This window comes from Miniopterus natalensis, chromosome 2 (genome assembly GCF_054644295.1).
Source record: "Miniopterus natalensis isolate mMinNat1 chromosome 2, mMinNat1.hap1, whole genome shotgun sequence".
NCBI classification, from domain to species: domain Eukaryota; kingdom Metazoa; phylum Chordata; class Mammalia; order Chiroptera; family Miniopteridae; genus Miniopterus; species Miniopterus natalensis.
Window position 1 is genome coordinate 38,123,560 of NC_142082.1, and position 26,370 is coordinate 38,149,929.

At 33.6% G+C, this 26,370-nt stretch overlaps 1 protein-coding gene across 3 annotated transcripts in view; it reads left to right on the plus strand.

Annotated features, from left to right (window-relative positions):
• The window catches only part of UGGT2 (UDP-glucose glycoprotein glucosyltransferase 2), a 138,251-nt gene that overhangs the window by 5,501 nt on the left and 106,380 nt on the right, over positions 1–26,370 (plus strand). For 2 of the 3 annotated variants that reach the window (XM_087814271.1, XM_087814269.1), the window contains exons 2-9: positions 2,569–2,651; positions 11,376–11,506; positions 11,951–12,063; positions 12,966–13,140; positions 18,478–18,574; positions 20,033–20,105; positions 22,214–22,314; positions 26,265–26,364. In XM_087814271.1, the coding sequence (XP_087670397.1) occupies positions 2,569–2,651; positions 11,376–11,506; positions 11,951–12,063; positions 12,966–13,140; positions 18,478–18,574; positions 20,033–20,105; positions 22,214–22,314; positions 26,265–26,364 (873 nt within the window). The remainder of the gene's footprint in view (positions 1–2,568; positions 2,652–11,375; positions 11,507–11,950; positions 12,064–12,965; positions 13,141–18,477; positions 18,575–20,032; positions 20,106–22,213; positions 22,315–26,264; positions 26,365–26,370) is intronic. The other variant, XM_087814270.1, reaches the window with a different exon arrangement.

Below are 26,370 nucleotides of genomic sequence, written 5' to 3' on the forward strand. Positions count from 1 at the left end.
AGAAACTCAGTGTTGGGAATGCATGCTGTGGAAAGGCCAAATGTTTGACTAGACAACCTTTTGCTGTATAGGTTTAAGTGTGGTAGGCAGTTATATAGACATGAACAGAGCAAGGAGGATGGGCCAGGTACAGAAGGTCACCAGGGCAGAAAGCCCTGGGTACCTAGCAAAAGGACAATTGTAGGGTGGGACCTCGCCCCCAGGGTGACCTTTCCTCCGCTAACATATCACTGGCTATTCGGTTTGTACCCCCTGACCTTTCCTCCCCAGAGATAACATTTAGACCTCAGTTGTATTTCAGCTCCAAGCAAAGGCGGGAGGAGGGGAGTATATGGGACATCTGTAATAGTGTCAACAATAAAGTAAACAAACAAACATAAATAAATAAAATAATAAAAATAAAATTTTTAGGAAAAACAAGTAATTGTGGGGAATAAATGTGTAAGAGGGAGAATGGAAGAGCATTGGGTAGATTGAAGGAGCTTGGGAGAGAAACTTAAAAGCAATAGCTTTCTGTTGGGAAAACTCAATTTTTTAATTCAAAGCATTCTTGGGATTTTTCTCCTATTGCGTATATGTATATATTACATATTTTTAATTCAGCATAAATATTTGAGTGCTTGTTTTGAACATGGCCCTATGATGGGTAGGTACTGTGTCAGAAACAAAGATGAATGAGGTATTTCCTCTGCCTAAAGAAATTTATAATTTAGTACTATTTGCTAGGGATGATTATAGGCTCATGAGACTAAATTTTTACAATGTATGTACCAAAACTTATGTGTCTAAACTGCATTTATTCATAACATTGATGTTGATCTTGGTGAAAATTCTTTTTGGGAATTCTTATAATTACTGTATAGTCTTTGGATAGTATTTTTTGTGGAAACGTTACTTGGAGCTAAAGACAAATTGGAAATGTCAGATGTTTCTGTTTTTTGGTGTGTTTTTCTCACTTTTTTAAGCTTTGACCAAGGGTAATATCTTTTGGAAGGTGAGGAGCTGACTTAGATGGCTCTCGAGGATATTAACTTCTCTGCGATTAATGATGAGTTACTGGCATATTGTCCCTGAAAGTAGTTCCAGAAGAGTTCCAAAAGTGCTTAGAGCAGTGATATATATTGAGGGAATGATTGTAAATGAATATTTTCTTAAGGTAGTCACTTTGAAGGATAATATTTAGATGTATAAATTCTGGCATATGGAAGACGTTTTTTCCTATGGTTGCACAGTATATGAGCACGTCTGTAGTTGTTTGGTCAAGTCAGTTAGGTATGAAGTGTTACTTAAGGTTTTGTACCGTACCTGCCCTTTTCAGGTCACATCCTATTTAGTGTTTCCTCTGCTTTTAGCTGCTGCTGCTGCTTTTTTAAAAATGCCATTGTGAGTTGGACATCATTAATAACAAGAGTTGTTTTGAAGTTATTGTTTTAAATTCCTATGCTTGCCATGTTTATGTTGATGGATTAATCATTTTTTTTCACCTCATCTTCTCTATTCAGACTCACAAGAATTAGTTACTCTGCATGTGTCTTTGCTGTCTTAAATACTCTCCATTTATATTAAGTGTTAGTTTAAGTTTACCAAGGCTAGAGAAAGAAAGATAAGGTGGGCAATAACAAAGAATCTGTACCATCTGTTTGGTCGCTGTTTCCTTTCTAGTTTAAATAGTTAAATCTATTTGTTTCAGGTGTCCTATGCTTTGTTTTATACAAGACTGAATAACCTTTCACTTATTTCATTATTTCCAAAAGGTTTTAATATGGGTTTGGCCATTTTTTCTTACCTACCCTCTGTGCAAAAATGGAAGTTTATTTGGGCTTCAAAGCCAAATACCTAATGCAATACATCAACTTCCTATTAATTTTTTATTAAGGTATTGTCTGTTTTAAATAATAAAAAATTATCTACACAAGTAGCTAATTAAAAGTTATATATGACTTTAAAAGTGTTCATAAAACCAATTTTTGTGCAAAATGGGCAGTCTTTTTGTTTTTATTCTTTTTACTTTTTCCTTTAAGAACACTTTTTTCATTACTTATAAATGCTACTTCACATGGAGAAGCAAAATAAATTATCCATATTTTAGTTGTAGCTAATAATGAGGAAAACCCAAAAATATTTTCTTATGCAGTATATTCTGATCATGATTATGTACTGGTAGTTGAGAATCATACCTCAGGTAAGAATCATCAATTTGTTCTCTTTCTGCATTATGATAAATAGAAATCAGTAATTTGGGTGGGAGGGCTTACCATAGTTATAATTTGGTTTTAAAGTATAGTTTATAGTATCTAAATCATTTTTTGCCTGGCTGAGGTGGCTCAGCACTTGAGCATCGACCTGTGATCCAGGAGATTGAGATCTCGGTTCAATTCCCAGTCAGGGCACATGCCTGGGTTTTGGGCTTGATCCCCAGCAGGGGTCGTGCAGGAGGCAGCCAGTCAATGACCCTCTCTCATCATTGATGTTGCTTTCTCTTTCTCCCTTTTCTGTCTGAAATCAATGAATATATAAAAATAATTTTTTATTTTCATCTATTAACTGATTACTTTTATTTTTTAATAGTGAATTTATGGCAGAAGAAAGTAATGACAAATTTTGGCAGTTTTTGGACACCGTAAAAGAATTAGCAATTTATAAGCAAACAGGTATGTGATGTGCATATTTTAACTGGTAAGGTTTATATTTATGTGCACACATTGGATATGTTTAATGGCAAAGTAAAGTGTAAATGTTTAATGGGATTAATAAATTCAAATATTAAATTTGAAAAGATGTTTTAATGAAAGCTGTTTTAAACATCTATTTCCAAAAATATAAGGCTTTAATACTTTATTATAAGAAAACTCAGCCCTGGCTGGGTGGGTCAGTTGGTTGGAGCATCATTCTGTACACCAAAAGGTTGTCATTCCATTTCCAGTCAGGGCACATACCTAGGTTGCTGGTTCAATCCCTGATCAGGGCATGTACAGAAGGCAACCAGTTTGTTTCTCTCTCACATCGATGTCTGTCTGTCTGCCTGCCAGTCTGTCTTTCTCTCTCTCTCAAAATCAATTTAAAAAACACATATCCTCAGGTGAGGATTAAAAGAAAACCTCATATAATTAGCAATATTTGCATGTTGCATTATAATCAAGAAGAAAAAGAAATTGTTTAATTATGGTTTTCTTTTTACCTAGATTTCTTTGAAATACTATTTGCATCTAGTAATATTGATTTTTTTTCTTCCCTTTGCCAAAATTCTCTTAAACTTTTCATCAAAAATCAGGGAACCGATGTGCTTTTGTTTCACTGTCTAGAAAATGGAGTTAGTCATTACTACTTTTAAAATATATATGAGAGTATATATCTATATATACATACGTACATCTTTAGAATGAACAAATATTAATGTTTTGGGAAGATCAGTAGACAATATACTGAATTTATGTTTCTGTAGCATAGGCTAAAAGGTCCCTTATTATTATAAAGAATGGTTATTTTCCTGTCTTTACAAAGAATATCATAAGTGATATTAACATGGAATCCCTCAAGAGGGAATTCTTTAGCCTTTTTGACATAGAGAAAGCGTCTAACTACAGTAATTAAATAGTTTATAATTTATTCCTGAGTAAATGTAAGATAAATAAGTTTTTAATGTTTTAACTGTTCATTTACTAGAGGCTGTTTGGCTCATGTGGTGGTGAAGTTCAACAATTTTACAGTTTCATAAGATAGATTTAAAAAAAATAGAGCAGACATGCCTTTAATGATATTTTAAACAGAAATGTCTCCAAAAACAAGTAATTTGCTCTTTCAGAAAAGTTTTACTTCAGTTCATTGTTTAATAATCATTTGAGTCATAAGAGAAGTTAGGCACTGCTTTAGATACTGGGAATATAAAGATGAACAAATGTGATATGTTATTTGGACCTCCATCATACAATGCAGGAGACAGCAAAACAGCTAAGTATACTATGAGGTGATAAGAGCTTTAATAGGGATACATGGTAGTGTATAAAAAAAGGTACCTGGTCAGTATTTCAGAGACCAAGACAGCCTTTCCAGTGGTGAATGCAGGATTAGTTTGGATGATAGCATTTAGCCACATGATGAAGAAGGGAGAAGAGAAGAGGCAGGAGTGAGATGCACAGAGGAACTTGACCACTTGGAAGTCTACTTTCAAATCATTGGGAAATTATTGGCTTTGTATTTGTCCTGGTAATTTTAGTTTTGCTAATGGAGGTAAATATAGGCTAGATAATATGTCAAGTTTTCATGTTAGTTAAAAAATCCAACACTTCTTGGCCCTTACCTAAAATCCTCAGTATACCTATCCCAATCTGTTTTCACTACACACTTTGTCTTTTTCAGTGCCATTTTTCACTGAAGAAACAGTCTTAAAAATTACTCTTGTAAATTTTGAACTATTATTTGAAGTTACTTAGATGTATCAGCATATTTTATACCTAAATGAAACTACATACCCGGACAGTCTGATGGCAGATCATTAAAAAGTTGGAATATAAGCTCAGGAATACCTAAATTCTACTTCTAACTTATATTGTAGGTATGTGTATTTCAGGGTTGAATCTAAAATAAATTGTATTGTAAGAATTACTAACACTGAAAATATAATTATGTTTAGCTTATTTATAATGGTGAGAGTCAAATGCATATGTTGCATCACTGCTGACCTTGTTAGGTGTGGGAAAGCGGTATATAAGAGGAATTAAATATGTTAACAACTATCAGATTTTGCCAAATTTGTTTTCAAGATGTTATCCTAGAGGAAACATTTCAAATCCTCGGTTACTTGTAATTTTTTAGCTTGTTGAATCTTCATGAGACCTTCTAAATACTCTTTACTTAAACATAATTCTGGTGATCTACTTGCTTAAAAAAGTTGTAAGTACTGAACATTTTAACACATTGAATATAGGTGCTAGTTTCATGCCATTTAATGAGAACACTTAACGTTATGTGCCAATAAATTAAGACCTTTTAATCATTGAATTGCCTGATTTTTAAAACATTTTACATGGTTCTGGCACAGAGTTTTGTATTTATGCCTCAAGATGCAAGTGGCATCATTTAGCTAACTTGTGTTTTGTGTGGTGTGTTGGAAATGTCAGTGAAGGTTTACCTGATTCCAAAGTCCCTATTTATTTTTACTTCTTCATGTGTTCAACATATAAGATTCTCATTCTCAAAGTCCTTGAAGATTTTAATGGTGTCTATACTAATGTTGCTTTTATATTTTAATGAAAAGATTTTATGATATTTTGTTATATTTTTAACTCAGTTACTTGTAGCTGAGAACTAGGTTTGGGATAGGAAGATGACTGCAGTTTGGATGTATCACATTTGAAATGCTTGTGGAATATCCAAGTGAAGATATCCAGTAGGCTGATATATGAGTAAGAGATCTAGGCTACTTTAGCTAAAAAAAAAAAAATTAGGCTAAAGAGTAGAATTTGGGAGTTATCAACATCAAGAGGTAATTGAAGTTACAAGGAGAAGGTAGAGAATGAGAAAGAAATAGGTCTCCAGGGCAAAACCCTGAATAACACCAGTGTAGAATGGATAACCAGAGGAAGAACACGCACTAGAGTCTAAGGAGTACCTGTGGAGGTAGGTGAAAACCTAGAAAGTATGATGTCAGGAAAGCCAGGAGGTTAATTGGTAAATAATAGATGTTATTAAATGATACAGACAGATCAAGTAATGTGAATATTAAACTTTTAAAAACAGAAATGCTATTGGTGATGTTGGTGAGAGTAATTTCACTACAGTAGGTTGAGATGTGAGTGGAGGTTGAATGTGTAGAAATAAGTATTGTTAAGTCTTTCCAGCTTGACTGTGAAGTGAATAAGATGGATCAGTAGCTGACTGTGGAGGCTGTTGCTGCTTTTTTTAAAAATTGATTTTTCTATTTTTTTGAGATAGAGGAAGGGAAAGGGAGAGGGAGAGCGAGAGAGAAACATCAATGGGAGAGGGAAACATCAATCATCTGCCTCTTGCACTCCCCTTACTGGAATGGAGCCCACAACCCAGGCATGTGCCCTGATCGGGAATCAAACTGGCAACCCTTTAGTACATAGGATGACGCCCAACCAACTGAGCTACACTAGCCAGAGCTGCTGCTGCTGCTTTTTATTTTTTATTTTTTAAGATGAGAGTGATGTGTGTATATTCTCAACTGGCAAAATTCAAGTAAAAGGTGAGGTTGCAGATGAAGGATATTGAAAGGAAAGGGTAAAATTATTATCAACAAGTTAGTTGGTGAGCATGGATTTAGTTATTTTAAAAGATCAGCTGAAATAGTCCAATGCATCCATCTCTTGATTAAGATGAACTTGCAAGTTAAGCCTAAATTACAGATTTACTTTCTCTAAACCCCTGAATCCTACATCTATCACTGTATTAGAGATAACCTTAACAGTGACCTTGAGAAAATTTGATGTCTGTTGTCAGACACTACTCATATTTGTTTCTGTTGACTCTCTTCTCTGTTTCATTGGTGATCAGTACCCTTATGACCAAGGTAGACTTATTTTAGTTATGTTATTCATTAATTTTGTCTATTTTATTGTTGGTCCTATAGCTATTATGTCTTTTTAAAGGTTGTTAAAAAAAACTTGTTTTCAATTACAGTTTACATTCAGTATTTTGTATTAGTTTAAGTATACAGCATAGTCATTAAACAATCATATACTTTACAAAGTATTCCCCTCAGTGTTTTCAGTACACACCTGGCACCATATATAGTTATTACAGGATCAACTTTTTAAATAACATTGCCTGTCTGATTTATTTTGTGTTGCTTTTACTGCTGAAAATGAGTCTTAACTTGCATTATTTTTTTTATCCTTGGGTAGATATGCACCATAAGTTCCAGAGAAATCACTTATAGTTTGTTAAAAAAAAAAAAAAAAAAAGTATGTGTGAATGAGCATACCTGTTCTTATATGATGACTCTTTAAAATTACTGGATTAGTGGCAGCGCTCTCTCTGGAGCATGCCCCAAACCCCCTCCCCTCTTGTTTTCAGTGTTGTGTCCTCTGTGACCTCACCTGTTACTGGTGGAGCTCTTGGGGAGCCAATAAAGGCTTTCCATGATACCTCATCCTCCCATGGGAGCCTCAGAAAATTCTTGTTCTCGTGGCACCCCAAAAGCTCCAAGGTCCCATCTCCCTCCATTTCGCCATGGAAGAAGTCCGGCTGTGTCTTCAGCAGGGCTAAGATCAAAGCCACTGTCCAGAATCTTCTCTACATATTAAAGCACAGTCTAGTCCAGCATCTGGCTAGCTTAGCTTGTGTTCCCGGCTGCATTCCATTGCATGTGGGGTCCATGTAGCAGGCTAGCATGGGTCACAGAGCAAGTGAGTGCAAGGAAGCAGGAGTGAAGCAAGAGGAACAAGAAGGCGAGAACTCTTTGTGTCTGGTTTATAACTAGGAGCTTAACAAATTAACATTTCAGGATTTTACGGGTTTGCAGTTGCTCTGTCCTCCTAGCCAGTGATCTTTGTTCCACAGGCTAGACTGAGACAGGCAAGCACCTTCCCTAAGTCACCCCGCTTTCACTATGCATGCACCCATCTTCCCCTTTGTTTGATCCCTTTTCCCAGTGACCTGCAGGGAATGGACCCATGGTTCCCCAGGGAGTGGAAAGTTGCAGCTTCCTGGTGAAGTTACACAGATAACCATGCTCACAGTATCTTACCTCCCATTTGCTTTCTTCCTATTAGTATTAATAACTAGCTAGTTACGGTGGTAACACTCAGACAACTGTCTGTTCTCTATATATGAATCTGTTTCTATTTTGTTTGTTAATTTTGTTCATTAGATTCCACATGTGAGTGAACTTTTGCTTGAAATAAATAAGTGAAATTACTGGATTAGCCCAATATTATTGCCTACAATAAAGATACCTATTCAATTCTTAAATATTAATTCTAGAACTGTATTGCCTATTTTGTATGCCAGGGTTAAAAAAGGTACAATTTAAAGTCTTGAAAAGATTGTTTTCATATTTTATAGCTTAATGGGAAGAACACCATTAAACAAATAATTATACAATTAATTTTCAATTACACTTTTGAAAATTGAACCAGACATAGTATAGAGTCCTGTGAGAGTGTATAACAGTACCTTGACTTGGGAAATCCAGGGAAAACTCTTTCCAAAGCAAAAGACATGTAAGCTGAGGTTTGCTGAATAGGAGTTAGCCAAAATGCACCCTCTACCTCCTGCATTCCATGCCAGAGGAATAATGTGTGAAGCCTCTGAGTTGTCAGCCTCTTTCTTTAGATGAAATGGCTAGTGATCCCCTCACCACCACCTGATTTTGTTCACAAATATTCTTAGTCTCTATTTTTGTATTCTTAAGTGTACATTAGCTTCTACTACTTGATTTGTTGGCTTCAGTGATACCCTTTAGTCCCAGATAATATTTATGAGGAATCACTGAGCCTACTTTACGTTCTACTTACTTTTCCCTTTGTTGCATTTTTTGTTGGTGGTATATTCTACATTGCCAGAGCATACAACATTTGCATAGTCTTCTGTAAATCTTTAACTCCTTCATTAGGCTTGTTTTGGAGTTGAGTACATTCAGCATTCACCATCAGACTTTATGCTGTAGTTTCTCTGGTTATTTCTTGGTTATATACAGTTTGCCTTCTGGTTGATGCCACATAAATAACTCCTGAAATTAATGGCCTTGAGTTCTTCACATACGTAACTGTGCATGTGTGAATTTTATATTTGAGATTTTAACTTTAGTCTCATAGTTATACCAAAAAATGTTGCCGTGCTGATTATTGAGTCTTTATTCTTAGATATGTAGAGTCATTACCCCTTTTAATTCTGGAGAGTTTTCTTGGATTATAGTTTTATTTATTCATTCTCTTTTAGCCCCTTGATTTTCTGTTTTAGGGTTATAATTATACATATTGTAGATCTCCTTTGCCTGAGTTCTGCATCTATCATTTACTCGTAATTTTTTTCCATTTTCTCCTCTTTTTTGTTATTTCTGTTTAATTTTCTTCACATTTCCCCTTATTCTCTGTTTCTCTTGCTCTGCTTTCCCTGACATCATTTTGCTCTTGTGTTCTAATTTAGCTTATATTTTCTAGTTCTTTTCTCAGTTCTCTTAGAACAATTTTTATAGCCCCCCATTTTAGTTTTCTCATTTCTGAGGGTTTTTGGGTTTTTTTTATCAAGAACTGTAAAGAAGCCAAGATTTTTACCTTACTTGCAAGCTGAAAACGTTCCTTTCTGCAGTTTCAAGTATCAGACAGCCATAGGACATGAGACTCCGGGGTCAAAGCTGAAGGACTTTATAACTAAGGGAAATCTCCCAAGTAGGCTATAGATGTTTTTAATCAGCCAGGATCCATTGCGGTAACTCTGAGGCTTTTTACTTTCATCTTAGAAAGGATCTAAGGTTGGCATGATAGACTGTAGGAGTTGTTGAATCATAAGCTGGTTGTAATTCTGCATTTTGTACTTCATCCCCTCATCTACTAGGCAAACCAAAGTTTTAATGATTTTGAATCCTTCTGATACAGTAGTCACAAATTTCCTTCCTTTCTCACTCAGTGTAAGTATGCATCACTTTACCTATTGCTTGAAGAAGGTGGAGCCTTACTCTGACACAAGATAGGTCTTTGTACTTGTCACAGTGGTGTGTAATGTAAGCTGATAGAATAATTGGTAAAGAAGTCCACTTGCATGGAGGAGAGTTAACAATTAACATGTCATTTGGGCAAATGCCTTTGAATCTACTGCCTAGTTCTTGGCCTATAACCTCATTTTCTTTTCACTAATAGGCGACAAATTGGAGGACCATTTATTTCCTGATGATTTGTCAACATGCCCACTATCAACTTACAAGGACTTCCCTTAAATTTTGTTAATTGGCCCATGGGCTGGGACTGGTCTTCTCCAAAATCCACGTATCTGTCAACATTACATCTTTGTTGTCAAATCTGTCAAATAATATGAAGGATCTGAGATTTAACTTACTTGCAAGCTAACAGATTATTTCCATTGGTGCTGACAGAGGACAGAAGGCCCCTAGGTCAGAAACAAAAGACTTTACTGCTCAAAGCAAAATCAGTAACCACAGTATCCACATATCTGTGCTCGTGCTCTGAGCCCCAGTTCTCATAGGGCAACATAGAGGGCCAGACACCTGCACCATGAGTAAGTTGTGGTAAGAAGAGGAATGGAGAGTCAAGAGTTCAGCAGTCATTTGAACAAGTAATAAACATTACAAGCAATCCAGTCTCTCCTGCCTCCCCCAAAGTGTCAGTTAGCATCCTTGTTCTCTTCTCAGAAGTAGATCTTCTGGTGCTATCCACCCTGTTGTCCTCCCTTATCAGGGAACTCTGACCTATGGTAGCTGCTCTGGATCTACCCCAACTCTGCTCTTTTCTATGAGAAGTTTCCATGAGTTGGTAACCCAGTGCCAAGGAGTATAGGATAGAAAAAATAGCCAGGGAATGTCCAGGGACTATGGATACCTGTACCACTGGACTCTAGAGCTGCACTTTTGTTACCTTACCACCTCTTGCTGACAGTGGAATGGTATTGCAGTTTTCTGACACAGTGGCAACAACACAGACGATTACACCTGGGGCAGTATAGAGAAAACGGCAAAAATTGATAGTTTTCTCCCTGCTTATTTCCATTAGTGCCACCAGACCCTCTTCAACTGTAGTCTGTCATTCTCTTCTGCCCTCTGCTATTCAGATGATCTCTGTCATCCCAGGGGTGTCCAAGAGTTTTTAAATTGTAGGATTCATCCTTCTCTTTTGTGTCTTTGTGATCTTTGGAGTGGGTTTAGAGGAGGGAATCAGCATTTCAGGTTAGTTTGTTCCAGAGAATAAGACATTTCTTTTATTCCTTAAGGCCTGGTTCAAATTTTGTCTCCTAAAGTGTTCTGGACCCACTTGCTTGTGTATACTAAATATCAGTTGAATGTATTCATACATGTAATTTAAAATTTATTAACAGTCATATTCTTTAATTTTTTTGTGCTGTTCTTAGTCTCCTCTTAAATTGAAAGTAGGGCCTACATCTTATTCTTGTGTTATAACCCCATAGCCCTGGAGTGAATTGGTCTGATATACTAGCATCTTCCAAATAGATTTTAATGGCAAGATTATTTTCACCTGGACTTATATTTATTTCTTGGACTTCACTGGAAGATCCATATGAAGTTAATAATAAAAGAGAGATCTTGATTTTCCATTTTTCTCTAACACCATGTTTAACCAAGCTTAAGATATGATTATGTGATATTAAGTTAGCATTACAATGAGAGAGATGCGCCAATGTGTTGAATACAAAAATACTAATATTTTTTTGCATTGTTTTTATAGAGTCAGATTATTCTTATTACAACTTAATCCTGAAGAAAGCTGGACAATTCTTAGACAATTTACATATCAATCTCTTAAAGTTTGCTTTGTCTATAAGAGCGTATTCTCCAGCTGTTCAGATGTTTCAACAGGTATGTAAAAATTCCCCACCTATATATGACAAAGAAGCATGCTAGTAATGTACATGAATCTATCTTAAGTGAATATCTTCAGTTCAAGAGGATCTACACACTTACAATATCTGGTTCCATAGCTTATCATTGATTATATTATCATTGATTATAATATAATTGATATATAATTTTATAGTTATCTGGGATAAGGAAATTTTGAGGACAAACCACAATTAAAATTAACTAATGAAACTTTTCAACACCTTTGAAGCTCGTATTTCTACGATAGAGTTGATTTTGTTAAAATATTTAATTCTGCCTGCATAAAGATATTTTTTACTTTAATTAGAGCAATAACTTAATAGTAGTTGATGAGTTATTATAATCAAAGTAATGTATGACTTTTTAAAATCATATTGTAATTATCAGCTACTGTAGCTAAATATAATCTTTAAATCTTAGGTTGCAGCTGATGAACCACCACCAGATGGTTGTGATGCATTTGTGGTTATCCATAAGAAACACACCTGTAAAGTTAATGAGATTAAAAAACTGCTGAAGAAGGCTACTTCAAGGTAAATCAACGATAGATAGTGAAAGAAGTGGTTTATGAAGAGTTGACAGTCAAAAGCAGAAATTTCTTACAAAATTTTAATATTCCAAGATAATGTATATTAAAGAATACACTGTATATTGAAAAACTGAATATATATGAGTTGAGAGTCTGAGTCCTTTTCTAAAATATATAAGTACTTTCAGTGTTGTGTCTTGATTAGCTCTTGACTTTAGACTATAAATTGTACCAAAATACCATAAAATGTGAGATGTGTTTTATATAAACATATGAAACTGTGGGTTTATATGGACTATATGTCTTTAAATATAAACTGTTTTATTTATTTGTTTTTTTTAGATTCCACATATAAGTGAAATCATGCAGTATTTGTCTTTCTCTGTCAGACTCATTCAGTTTGGCATAATACCTTCTAGGTTTATCCACATTGTTGCAAATAGCAAGGTTTTGTTCCTTTTTATTGCTGAGTTGTATTTCATTGTGTATATGCACCACATCTTCCTTATCCTTTTATCTGTTGATGGACATCTAGGTTGCTATATTCCCAACATGGAAAGAGTGTTAATTTTTTTTGTTTTATCTTCACCTGAGGATATGTTTATTGATTTTTAGAGAGAAGAAGGGAGAGAGAGAGAGGAAAAAGTATTTGTAATATTCAATTTGGGGTTAACCAGATTTCTTTTCTTTCTGTCACTTAGTAGAAATTATGTGCAGAAAGTCACTACAGGAAATTTAAATTTTTCTGTCATAACATGTGTTTATGTATATGTGTGTATATATATGTATTCCTATAAGTTATTTGATAAGCATAAGTTATAAAGTGCCATTAAATATTTCTCATATGCTTTTTACTTTCAATTCTTTTAAAAGTTTGTATGGGTTTTTTGTTTGTTTTCATTTTAGGCCCAGACCATATCTTTTTGCGCGAGATCATAAATTTCCTACAAACAAAGAGAACTTACCAGTGATTATTCTCTATGCAGAAATGGGTACCAGATCATTTGGTAAATTTCACACAGTATTGTCTGAAAAAGCTCAAAATGGGGAAATTCTGTATGTTCTTCGTCATTATATTCAGGTACATGTTTGTTTTATTTAAGATCATTTTGGGTATAAAACTACCTTTCGTGATAGTTTTCTTACTAGATTTTACATAATAATTTCCATTAGGATTGCAATGTAAAGATTTTAAAAAATGAACCCAAGTATCAGATGTGAATTTTATATGGAAAAGTATATTGGGAGTCTGTGTCTTTTCTGGGAATATCATGTTTATGGGTGTGGGGTGTGTGTTTTTTTCATATATATCGGGAACATTTAAAACTCAAGTAATAAACAAAACCATAATTCTATAATGTGCATAATATTTGTTAGGATTCATAACTATAGTTATTTTTAATGAAAATGAATTACAATGAGGAAATATGATTTACTTGATCCAGTGATATTATATATTCAAAGTGCTAAGCATGGTATAGGAATACTCTTAACCCTATTTCTTTGGACAGCTCACTACTTTCTTATTTAACTTTCTGGTCAAATGTGTTGTATTATCTCCCACTCTCTCAACCTCTCATTGCTGTCACACTCTATCACGCGTTATTCTGTTCTAATGACTTCTTAGCACTTTTTGCTATACCTCAAATTTTATTTCTTTAACACTTCCACCCCATACACACACATGCCCCTAAACTCTCACAGGTACATGCTCTAGAATATAATGGCCATTAGAGGAAGGACTTTACCGTGTGTTTTTTGTTTGTTTGTTTTTACTGCTATCTTCCCAACATGGAAATAGTGTTGTAATTTTTTTTGTTTTATCCTCACCCGAGGATATGTTTCTTGATTTTTAGAGAGAGAGGAAGGGAGAGAGAGAGGAAAAGGAAAAACAATGACGACATCTATGTGAGAGAGGAACATTCATCGGTTGCTTCTCATATATGCCTGTACTGGAGATCAAACCTGCAATCTAGGTAAATGCCTTGACCAAGAATCCAATTCACACTTTTTGGTGTACAGGATGGTTCTGCAACCAAGCCACCCGGCAAGGGCACAAGTGTTTTAATTTGCATTTCCCAAAATATTAATGATTTACATGTTAATGTTAAGAAATAAAAGCATTACAAATATACTTGTTAATTGCCTATCCATCTGCTTTGCCTGTTTTAATATTGGGTTCTTTGGGGTTTTTTTCCTCAGTTACAGATTTTTAAAAATATATTTTGAATACTAACCTTTTCTTTCATATTTTGCAAACATCGGTTAGTGTATTTTTGGTCTTTTATTGAAAAAGTATTTATGACATCTTTTTTCAGCACAAGTATTAATTTGATGTTGTCATGTTTATTCAACTTTTCTTTAATGATTTTCCCTAATGATGTTATAAAGGTGTTTTCCTACATATTCTTGTGAGAATTAAAAATGCTATTCTTTATGTTTTGGTCCTTAATCTATCTGGAATGTATTTGAATATGTTGTGAGGTAGAGATATAATTCTTGTTTTTCTATATGAAAATCATTGGTCCTCACGTAATTAATTGAACAGTTAAATCTTTATTCTAAGCCATCACATACCCACTTTTCATATAGGCATGCTTGTTCTTAGACTCTCTCTTCTATTCCAGTAATGTATATATGTCTAGTCTACACAAATATAACATCATTTAACTGCGGTAGCTTTAAAATCTAAAGCAATCATAAGAAAGAAGAACAAAACTGGAGACATGACACGTTTTGACTTCAAACTATATTGTAAAGCTGTAGTAATCAAAACAGTATGGTGTTGGCATAAAAACAGACACATTGTTCAGTGGAACAATAGTGAGCCTAGAAATAACACATTAATATATGATAAACTAATATTTGACAAGAGAGCCAGGAATATTCAGAAATAGTCCCTTCAATAAAAGGTGTGGGGAAAACGAATGCCACAGGCAAAAGAATGAAATGGGACCCTATCTTACACTATTCACAGAAAAAACTTGAAATGGATTAAAGACTTAAATGTAAAATTTGAATCTATGAAGCTCCTTAGAAAAATAGGGAAAAGGCTCCTTGCCATTGCTATTGGCAGTGACTTTTTAGATTCGACACCAAAAGTGAAGGCAATAAAAGCAAAAAAAAACAAGGAAGACTACATCAAACTAAAAATCCTTTGCAGAGCAAAGGAAACTAACCAAATAAGGCAACCTATGTAATGGGAAAAAATACTTGCAATTCATATATCTGATAAGGAGTTAATATCCAAAATATATAAGGAACTCATGCAACTAAATAGCAAAACAAACAAAAACCCCAATGCAATTAAAAAATGGGCAAAGGACCTGAATAGACATTTTTCTAAAGGAAACATGCAGGTGACCAACAGGTACATGAAAAAGTGCTCAATATCACTTATCAGGAAAATGTAAATCAAAACTACAATAACTACAATAAGATACCACAACACAGCTGTTAGAATGGCTCTTATTAAAGAAGTGTTGGTGAGGATGTGGAGAAAAGGGAACCCTTGTGCACTGTTGGGAATATAAATTGGTGTTGCCAGTATAGAAAAGAGTATGATGGTTCCTCAAAAAATTAAAAATAGAACTATCAGATGATGCAGCAATTCTACTTGTGAGTATATATATCACAAGGAGGTGAAATCACTATCTTAAAAAGATATCTGCAACCCCATGTTTATTGCAGCATTACTTAAAATAGCCAAGATGTGGGAACAACTTATTTGTCCATCAGTGGATGAATGTGTAAAGAAAATGTAGTGTGTGTGTGTGTGTAAAATGGGAATATTTCATTCTTTTTAAGGCTGAATAATATTCCATTTGTGACACCAATGGACCTTGAGGGCATTGTGCTAAGTGAAATAAGTCAGAGAAAGACTATATGATTTCACTTGTGGAATCCAAAAAACCTGAACTCATAGAAATAGAAACAGATTGGTGGTTTTGGGGCCAGTGGGGTAGCAATGATGAATGAAGATGGTCAAAAGGAACAAACTTCCAGTTATACGGTAAACAAATTCTGGGAATGCAATGTATGGCATGGTGACTGTAGTTAACAATACTGTATTGTATATTGGAAAGCTGCTAAGAGACTAAATCGTAACAGTTCTCTTTAGCCCTGGCCAGGTAGCTCAGTTGGTTAGAGTGTCATCCCGATGCACCAAGATTTTGGGTTCGATTCCTGGTCAGGGCCCATACAAAAATCAACCAATGAATGCATAAATAAGTGGAACAACAAATCGATGTTTCTCTCTCTCTTGTTCTCTCTCTCCTTTCCTCTCTCCAAAATTAATAAATTAAAAAAATTTTTTTAAGTTCTCATCACAAGAAAAAAAACTAACAATGTGAGGTGTGGATGTTAACTTACTGTGATCATTTCATAATATATGTATACATATGTCAAATCATCATGTTGTATAACTTACTCATAAAATGTTATATGTCATTTATATCAGAATAGGAATGGAAGTGGGAGATTAAAATATGTTTATCTTTTTAAAAAATGTCTCCCAAGTGATTCTAATATGGCCCCAGAAGGTGTGCTCATCTATTGAGGCTCAGTGTCCCTAGTTATTCTTTGGAGAATGTGACTATTAAATATACTTTTATGAAATCATACTGGCCAACTCTCCAGGCACTTTGTAACATCAAATTATATTTAATGAGTGATGTATTATACAATCAAAATAGTTATATTGTAAATCTAATCAACATGATTCTAATAAAAATAGACTTATTTATGATACTTTTTGAACAGATGCCTTTTTGTGGGGAAAGAAAAAATAGAAAAATAAAGATTTTTTTCACCAGTTGATTTAGACTATGAGCATTTTTGGTTTGTAAACCTAAATTTATTAAACTACAATTCAAATTTTATATTAATACATTTTCAAATGGATAAAGTAAATATGAATTTAATAATCATTTATCTTATTACTGAGGAACTACTAATACTCCAGAACAGATCATGGAAATTGGTTATGTGAAATTCCATTTCTTTTATGAACTATAACAAAATATGTGGACTCAGAGCTTTGGTTCCCTTAGCTACCAACCAGTTGTCTTTTTGAGTGGATAATCAGAAAATATTTTTAAATTGAGCTGTATGAAATTGAAAAGACTTTAAAAGTTTCTCAACTTTGTTGGAATACTATAATTGTAAACAACCCAGTTTTTTCATACTATCTTTCATTAGAGCATATGTCTGAAAAATTAGCAAATTAAATTTTAGTGTAGGCAACAATGTTAAATACTTGTCTGCATATCTAAAACTAATTCTTACATCATATTTGGAAATAGGACATTCCAGGAATAGTCACTTTGCTAATATATTTACTATTTTTAAAACTGGGGAAGAAGTTTAGGGAGGAAAGAAGAGAATACAAAGAATAATATGCTCTTAAGGTTCTTCGTCCCTCCAGTTTCTACCTCTTCCTCTGTCATGTATAGAGTGCCAAAATTACCCCTGTGCAAACCTGAATTAAGCAAAGACACATCTTTAGGGGAACTTGCTGAGTTATGTTAAACTGGTTTCTTAATCTGTGAAAGAATATGCCAAATTATAATGATTGTGGCACAACTAATAAGAATTTCAGTCTGGAAGCTAGAAACATAGACATCTTCAAAAGTATTATATAAATTCATTCAGCTTCCTTACCTTTAGAAAAAATGTGATGACTTCTCTTCTTTGATAGGGTTAATTCTATAAGTACATTTTATATTTACTTTTTATATTCCCTTTATAGAAAGGGAAAAATAAGATACCAAATTCTGAACATAAATACTTCAGACTCAGTTTTAGGCAGTTGTTACCCCTCATTGCCAGAATAGATACTCATTTGTGGCATTTGGTATATTTCAGTCATTGAGAAACGTGGAGAAAATTTAATCAGGTTGTTCAAGGCACTGAGTTTTTTTTGTCTCCTTTGCCTCTACTTTCCAGTATTTGCTTTTGGCAGCACTCTAGTTGTTCTACATCTAGACAGCTAGCAAATGAATGCCATTTGCTGGTTTAGCAAATCTTGTGTGGTTCCTAAAAGCAGTACAGTTTTGTTGAAACTTCATTGTATCGCATCCTTTTGTTAATTAACTCATGGGAGAGATGGGAAAGGTAACTATGATAAAACAGGAAAAGATCAAATAATTTTTCATCATAAAAGAATAATTAAAAACAATAGTCATGACACAGTTTTTACAAAGTAAAGAAGTGGTCATCAACCAAATTCTGGTTCCTTGATAGACTGGCTAGAGAGTATTTACCCCCCACATAATTTTCACAGTCATTTAAAAGTTTTCTTATTAGTAATTTACCCTAATGTCCAATACACGGTTACACTGAAATGAAAAGATATTTGAGTAACTATTTTCTCTCCCTCTTTTTATTTTTTTATTTTTAAATCAATGTGCTTAAACAGAAATCAACCTCACGGAAAATGTACTTATCTGGCTATGGTGTGGAGCTAGCAATTAAGAGTACAGAATACAAAGCATTGGATGATACCCAAGTTAAAAGTAAGTTTCCTCTTTGTATATGAGTAGATAAAAATTTTCAGACATATTCTTTTGTTTTTTAAAAAATTTCATGACTAAAATTCTACTCATGTTAATATGAGGCTAGAGATGGGGTAGAAATGTTTTTCCTGAGTTTGGAATTTAATTTTAAACTGAAAGAAATATATTTAATATTATTGTGCTCTTAAAAAACTTCTTTAAAAATTGGGCCCTACCTGTTTTGGCTCAGTGGTTAAAGTGTCGACCCACCGACTGAAGGGTCCTGGGTTCAGTTCCCGCCAAGGGCACGTACCTCGGTTGCAGGCTCAATCCCTGGCCCTGGTTAGGGCGTGTGCAGAGGCAACCAACTAATGTTTCTTTCTCTCTCCCTTCCACTGTCTGAAAAGTAGTGGAAAAAATGTCCTCAGGTGAGGATAAAAAATGAAAATTAAAAAAATTGGAAACAGCACCCCTGGATTCATTGCAGCATTCTTTACAATAGCTAATATCTGGAAACAGCCCAAGTGCCCATCAGTAGATGAGTGGATAAAAAAGCTGTGGGGCATTTACACAGTGGAATACTACTAGGCCATAAAAAGAAGGAAATCTTACCTTTTGTCACATCATAGATAGACCTGGAGAATATTATGCTAAGTGAAATAAGCCAGTCAGAGAAAGACAAATACTATATGATTTCACTTGTATTTGGAGTCTAATGAACAAAGTAAACTAACAAATGAAATAAGAAAGACTCATAGATACAGAGAACAGACTGACGGCTGTCAGAGGGGAGGGGGGTTGGGACTGGGAAAAAGGTGAAGGGATTAAGCAAGAATATATACATATATATAACACATAGACACAGACAACAGTGTAGTGATAGCCAGAAGGAAAGGGGGTGGGGGTAGGTGGAGGAGGGCATAGTGGGGGAAATAGGGACCAAAAGAGACTTTGCTTTGGGTGATTGGCATTGATGTAGTGTGCAGAGGAGGTTTTGTTGAGTTGTACACTTGAAACCTGTATGGTTTTGTGAACTAGTGTCACCCCAATAAATTTAATGTTTTAAAAACACCTCATAGACATGGACAACAGTAAAATGATTACCAGAGGGAAAGGAGGGTTGGGTGAAGTAGAAAAGGGTAAAGGGGGCATAAATGGTGATGGAAGGAGACTTGACTTTGGGTGGTGAACACACTATATATTATACTGATGATGTATTATAGAATTGTACACTTGAAACGTTTTTAATTTTATTACCAATGTCACCCCAATAAATTAAAAACATAAATAAAAAGAGTGCACAGTCAGGAATGCAAGCACGTGCACATGCATATATCATTAAGCTGATCCATGAAGGAAAAACAAGGTAAAATGAATGGAATTTCATTTCATTTTGAGTTCTCCAAGTTTTGGATTCTATAAGCTTTTCCCAGTCTGAAATGTTTTTGTTTTGTTTCTGTTTTTGTTTCCAAAATATAGCTGTGACTAATACTGCTGTAGAAGGTGAGACTGAAACAAATGAAGTTCAAGGATTTCTTTTTGGGAAACTAAAGTAAGTCTGAAGTGAAATAAAGTTATATTACTATGCTCTTAAGTGTGCTTTTAAAGGTATTAATTCAGTATGCTTTGTTGGCTTACATTTCACATTTTAAAATTACACACATAATTGTTTTTATTTATTACAAAATAATACACAGTTGATGCAAAAACACAAAATTGAAAAGTAATCACTAATTCAACAGTGTAAGTATGATTAGAAAATAGGAAATGAAAATGATCAAAGTTCTCTCTAGCAAAAACTAAATTAAAACTTTATAAAATCTTTTATAGATATAGGTTACAAAAATCATGGTTAATATTTAGCATAAAAAAAATAATTTTTATGCTTCAAAAGAAGAGAAAATAATTTATTTCCCTAAATTTCTGTGCTGCAGATTCCCATATTAAAAACCTTATAATGTCTGGTCTTAATTTCATACCCACGTGTAAGTAAACTTTGAAAAATTAAAGTTATACCCCCTTTTTTTCCTGCATCACTGATTGAAGACAAGGAATAGGATGGTGAGTGCTCTCTGAATATTCATGAATGGGAATTGTAGTTTTATGTGTGCTTTCTCTTATTTACAAGAAGGGAAAGTTTATGATTTCAATATAAAGGCAAAATTAATGAAAAGAAAATTCTTTTATTAATATCTTTAGTTATTGCTTAGTATTACAAGTATTTATAAAGGACCCTTAAGATATTTTTAGAGGCTATGCTAGTTTATACAGATGACTGGGTTACATTACTAAACTTCATTGCCTAAGTGGTGTACTAGTGGCCTTATAAAGTTAATGCATCTTGCAAAACAGGTTTATTCTAATTAAGGTATTTGTTTAGGAGATAACAAAACATTTTTATTAAATTTTCAGCTGTTTCTCAACATCTTAGAATCCATAGTTGTATTCTTTTTTAAACATAACTTTTTATGATAATAAATTGTGCGTCCTGCAAAAGGCCTTTGGAGCCCTGGAATATTAGTTTTCTTGAAGGGAAATACTCAAAGTTAGTTCTTGTACCGTTACTCAGTTGATTTAGGAAAACAAATATTTTTGCTTTAAAGTATTGTATAAGTAATGTATTTTTGCTTGAATTACGTAAGTAATTTTAGCAGTGAAAATTAAGATTAGTATTAAATATGAAAAACAATATAATATCTCTTATAAACTCTGTCACTTAAAATTTTGAGAAATGGAGGGTTTAATGTAATTTGTAGTTAACTTTTCTGAAGTCTTGTTGCTTTTTCATTATGAGAAGAGTCAGTCAGTCTTGATTCATTTTCAAAATGTAGTCCACATTATAATCAAAGTGCGAGATATTGACACTGGAGTATATTCATTTGTTGTTATCTATAAGATTAATGCATTTCTGTGTGTATGTTCTGTATATTTATTTTTCATTTCACTTTTTAATATCTTCATTTCTTTTTACTGTTGAAAATATATATTTTATAAATTGTCATAGTAGCTGAAGTGTTTTTTTAAAAAGAATTCGATTTAAATCTGAAATGACACTGTGTCTTGATTTCGTGAGAGATAGGAGGTTATCCTTTAGATTGTATGTATAGTAAAATGTCATTCTACTACATTGTTATTTGGCACTCTCTAAAAGATACCTACATGTGATTAATATTAGGCAAAATTATCTTACATTTTTTATACATTTTAAACCTACAGCTTTTCAAAAATAGAGTAAAATTTAAGTTGTATAGGAAGCATTTGTGTTTTTCCTTATAAAACCATTTTTATCTTAAATTATAAAAGCAATACTTTTAATATATAAAATGGTAAAATAAAAAGCATATATTATAAAAACTAATAATTCAGCCCTCACCCTTGGGTCCCTTATAGGTAATGTTAACATGCTAACAATTGATAGAGACTACATTTCTCCAGGTTTGGTTTGGTTTTGCTTTGTTTTACATATTGAAAAAAATAGACATAAATCTCCCTCATTTATTTTAAGTTCTGTGGATATAGTTGCATCGTGGTTTATTCTCTTAACAATGAACAATTAGTTTGTAACTAATCATTTGGAAGAGTTAGTTTAAAAAACATACTGCTTATATAGTGCTTTGTAGTAGGTGATGATCATTAACATTACTTAATATTTTAATGCAGAGAAAGATATTCAGATCTCAGAGATAATCTGACAGCATTCCAAAAATACCTGATTGACAGTAGCAAAGAAATGACACCTTTGAAAGTCTGGGAGCTGCAAGGTAGAGTATTTTGGTTTACTTTAACACAGCAGTTTGGTAACTGATCTCAGTTTTATTAAATAAGCTTTTATATAACATGATATAAATTATTTTATAGAAAGTAATACTATATGTAAATAATATAAATCATTATATTACTTTTTATAGAAATAGATATTTAATTAAAAGCTTATCCATCAAGCAAATTATATTTTTATATCTATAAGATTTAAAATTATATGAAGCGTAGTTATTTTATATTTTCTAATCATTTTTAAAGTGTACACTGATTTATAGGTTTATTTGAAATATTAAATCACATTTCAGGGAATCTATAACATTGATAAAAATCCTAATCAGTAGGTCAGGAGAAATGAGACCTAATTCTTAGTTTTCTTCTATTGGAAATTTTGATCTTAATAGACTGACTATTGAATGTTTCACTATTAGCTTAGAACAGCTTCTGTGCTGACATCCCATAAGCAGACATTTTGTGGCCAAAATTTAGTTGGGATTGAACTATAAGTCCTTTTCAGCTTGTAATTTTCTTTTTTTATTATTTGTAATTTTTAGTAGGTCATAAGGAAATGTTTTTTGTGTGATCCATAACTTTTATCACATTTCTCATCAACTTTAAAAATATAACTGACAGCTTATAACAGCTTATAACTGACATATTATGCAGGTTATCCATTTAAAGTGTACCATTCAGTGGGTTTTAGTATATTTTCGAGTTCTTTAACTGTCACCATGGTCAGTTTTAGAGTATTTTCACCACCCCCAAAAGAAAGTAATGTACATATTAACAGTCCCTCCCATTACTCCCAATTCCTCCAGCTGTAGGCAACCACCAATCTACTTTCTTCTCCTTCAAAATGTTCTCCTCACTCATAATTTAGAAAATTGTGAGAGAGTGCTTTTGAAGGCTTGTAAACAGAGAACATGCATAGTCAGCTTAGTTTTAATTAACCTTCCTAGTGTCTGTGTAAGATAGATTTGAATGGACCAGAAACAGGAAATCTAATTAAGACATAATTAATTGAAGTAGTGTAATGAGAGGTTGAACTATGACTGTGGTAGAGGTGTAAAAAGGAAAACTAGATTTGGCAAATAATTTAGGAGATAAAAGGAGTCTGAGCCTGAGTAGAGGAAGTATAAAGCATGTAAGCAGGTTTGGGGGTTGAATATGGGGCCCAGAAATAATGAGACTGGCATTATCCTTTTGTTTTTATTTTTTGATTAATTTAACAAAATTTATTGAGTGTCTTTGGTTTTACATTTATGGTTTTATAATTTTGGGCTGAGATCTTCATAGTAGGACATATATTTTACTTCAAGACCCATACACAAGTGTATAATGTATGAATACATAAATATGCTCAAAACTAAAAAAAAACTTCAACATACAGTATGTATGTTTACTATATTTTATTCACTCCGGCAAAACTCTTTTATTCTACTGTATTTTATTAGACAAAAATTTCACAGTACTCAATCTGATTTCACTGTTAACTCATGGGTTCCAGCTGACATTTTGAAAAACACTAAATTCTGAAGGTCAAATGATGAGTTAAAACAGATACTATGTTTCCTTCAAAGGATCTTAGATAAACATATATAATTTTAAAAACCAATGTAAAAATTATCATTTTAAGTGCTGCCAAGTAAAGATACATAGATTAAGAAGGGTATATGCCAGGAAGATCTGAACTGGTATGGTGAGTGTAAGGAAGAGGGAACAAAAAGGGGAGGCTTCCTCCAGAAGTGGTGATTGAGTTGAGATTTGAGGAGGGTTTGGAATAAATTTGAGGGTGGGTTATTTAGAGAAAATATCAGATCTTTGTGAGAGGTTGGTTATGGAGTGTGAGGGAGGAGATAATCAGGAACAACCGCTAGATTCCTGGTTTGCCCAGCTGGAGGGACAGTGGTGGTATTCACTGAAAAGAGAAGACTTAAAGAGTACCATATTTGGGCAAAGATGAAGTGGGAATATCACAATTCCTTATTAAACATGCTGCTTTTGAAATATCCAAGTGGTAAAAACAGTAAGGCATTTAAAATAGGGATCGGGACTTCAAAGTGTAGGTGTTTTTTTGTTGTTGTTCTTTTTAAAATATATCTTTATTGATTTCAGAGAGAGGAAAGGAGAGGGAGAGAGAGAGAGAGATAGAGACATCAATGATGAGAGAGTCATTGATCAAGCCTGCAACCGGGCATGTGCCCTGACCGGGAATTGAACCCTGATCACCTGGATCCTAGGTCGACGCTCTACCACTGAGCCATGCCCGGCCGGGCCAAAGTGTAGGTGTTAAATAGCAATTTATGAATCATCTAGGGATGCAACAGTTTAGACAAAAGCAAAAAATGTTAATAGAATCTGATGATATTTTATTTCTTATTATCTGCATTCTGATTTCATAAGTGAATTTTCAGGGCCTTTCAAATAAATTACATGCAAAAAATTGATCATGTGAACGAGAATTACATTCATGTTATAAGAAATTTTAGAAAACTGGTTGTGCTATCAAACCTGAGTAAAAGCCTGGCCTGGCATGGCTCAAGCAGTTGAGCGTCGACCTAGGATCCAGGAGATGGCTATTCGATTCCTGGTCAGGGCACATTCCCGGGTGCAGGCTTGATCCCCAGCGGGGGCGCACAGGAGGCAGTTGATAAATGACAACTCTCTAGTCATTGATGTTTCTCTGTCTCTCTCTCCCTTATTCTCTCTGAAATCAATAAAGGTATACTTAAAAAAAACCTAAGTAAAAGATAGTTGTCCATGATCATAGTAATTAATGATGATTGATGATGATAGAATATTAGCCAGTACTATGTGTTTGGCACAGTATGCATTACCCTAATTAATTTTTAAAAATTCATATAAGATAAATATCCCACTCAGATGAGGAAACTTCAAGAAATGGACACATAAAATAATTAATCCAAGGTCACAAATCTGATACGGCACAAATTAAGAATACCTCAAATGAGCAGGGCTGTCTCATTTTAGAGCCTAAATTCTTCCTTTGTCACTATTTTGTACTGTTTTTGAGTATAACGTCGTGCAGCCAAATGCTACATGATATTTGATCATGTACTTTCATCAAAAGAAATACTCTTCTGTAAGCTAAGTCAGTCATAAAGTAATGACTTACAGGTTTTCTCACTAAAAAAGCATATATTCCTAAATGTATGCACACCAGTTAAAAATTATGTTGCTTATAAATGCCTTTAATAGCAATAGAATAATAAGAAACATAACATAAAGGGTCTTGTTTGTTATTTTATTGCTCATTTACTCATTCTTTCATCAGTATTCGTTGAGCACCTACTTATGTATGAAGTACTTTTTTTAATGACAGTATTCAGGCTCTACTTTGTTTCTAGCATGTTGGAGACTAAGTAAACCACTCACATTTTTCTTTCTATAGAACTGTCATTTCAAGTAAAATAATGCTAAGTTTAGGATTTTACTTTTATTGTGGTATAAAAGTAGAACAATATTGAAAGAGAAAATGAGTGTTTCATATTTACTGATTTAAACAATTGGGTCCTTCTTAAAGTTCTTTCCAGAATTGGTTCTTCAAACTCATTTTTCCTTCCTCTTGTTATTCTTTTTCTCAAAGCTTTTTCTTACCTGTTTATTTAACCTAAATATAGAAAAAAATAGTTTTGCATCAGCATTTATTTTCATAGATCTCCTTTTGAAGTTATAATGTAATTTGTGGAAAACAAATATTAGTTATTAAATGATAATCACTGATTCATAAAAGTGTAAAGTTTACCTTAATTGGAAATAAGCGATACTTTTCTATTTAAGACTTTTGAGAAGTGCTAAATATAAGAATGCTAACATGTCTGTATAAGAATATATGGCCAGGAGGGTTGAGTAAGTTACTTAAAGCACTTGGAAATGTCTATAAAGATGTGGCATTATGCTAGATTTTTTAATGATATTATTTTCCTTTTAGATCTTAGTTTTCAAGCAGCTTCTCAAATAATGGCCACTCCAGTTTATGATGCCTTAAAATTAATGAAAGACATTTCACAGAACTTCCCCATAAAAGCCAGGTATAG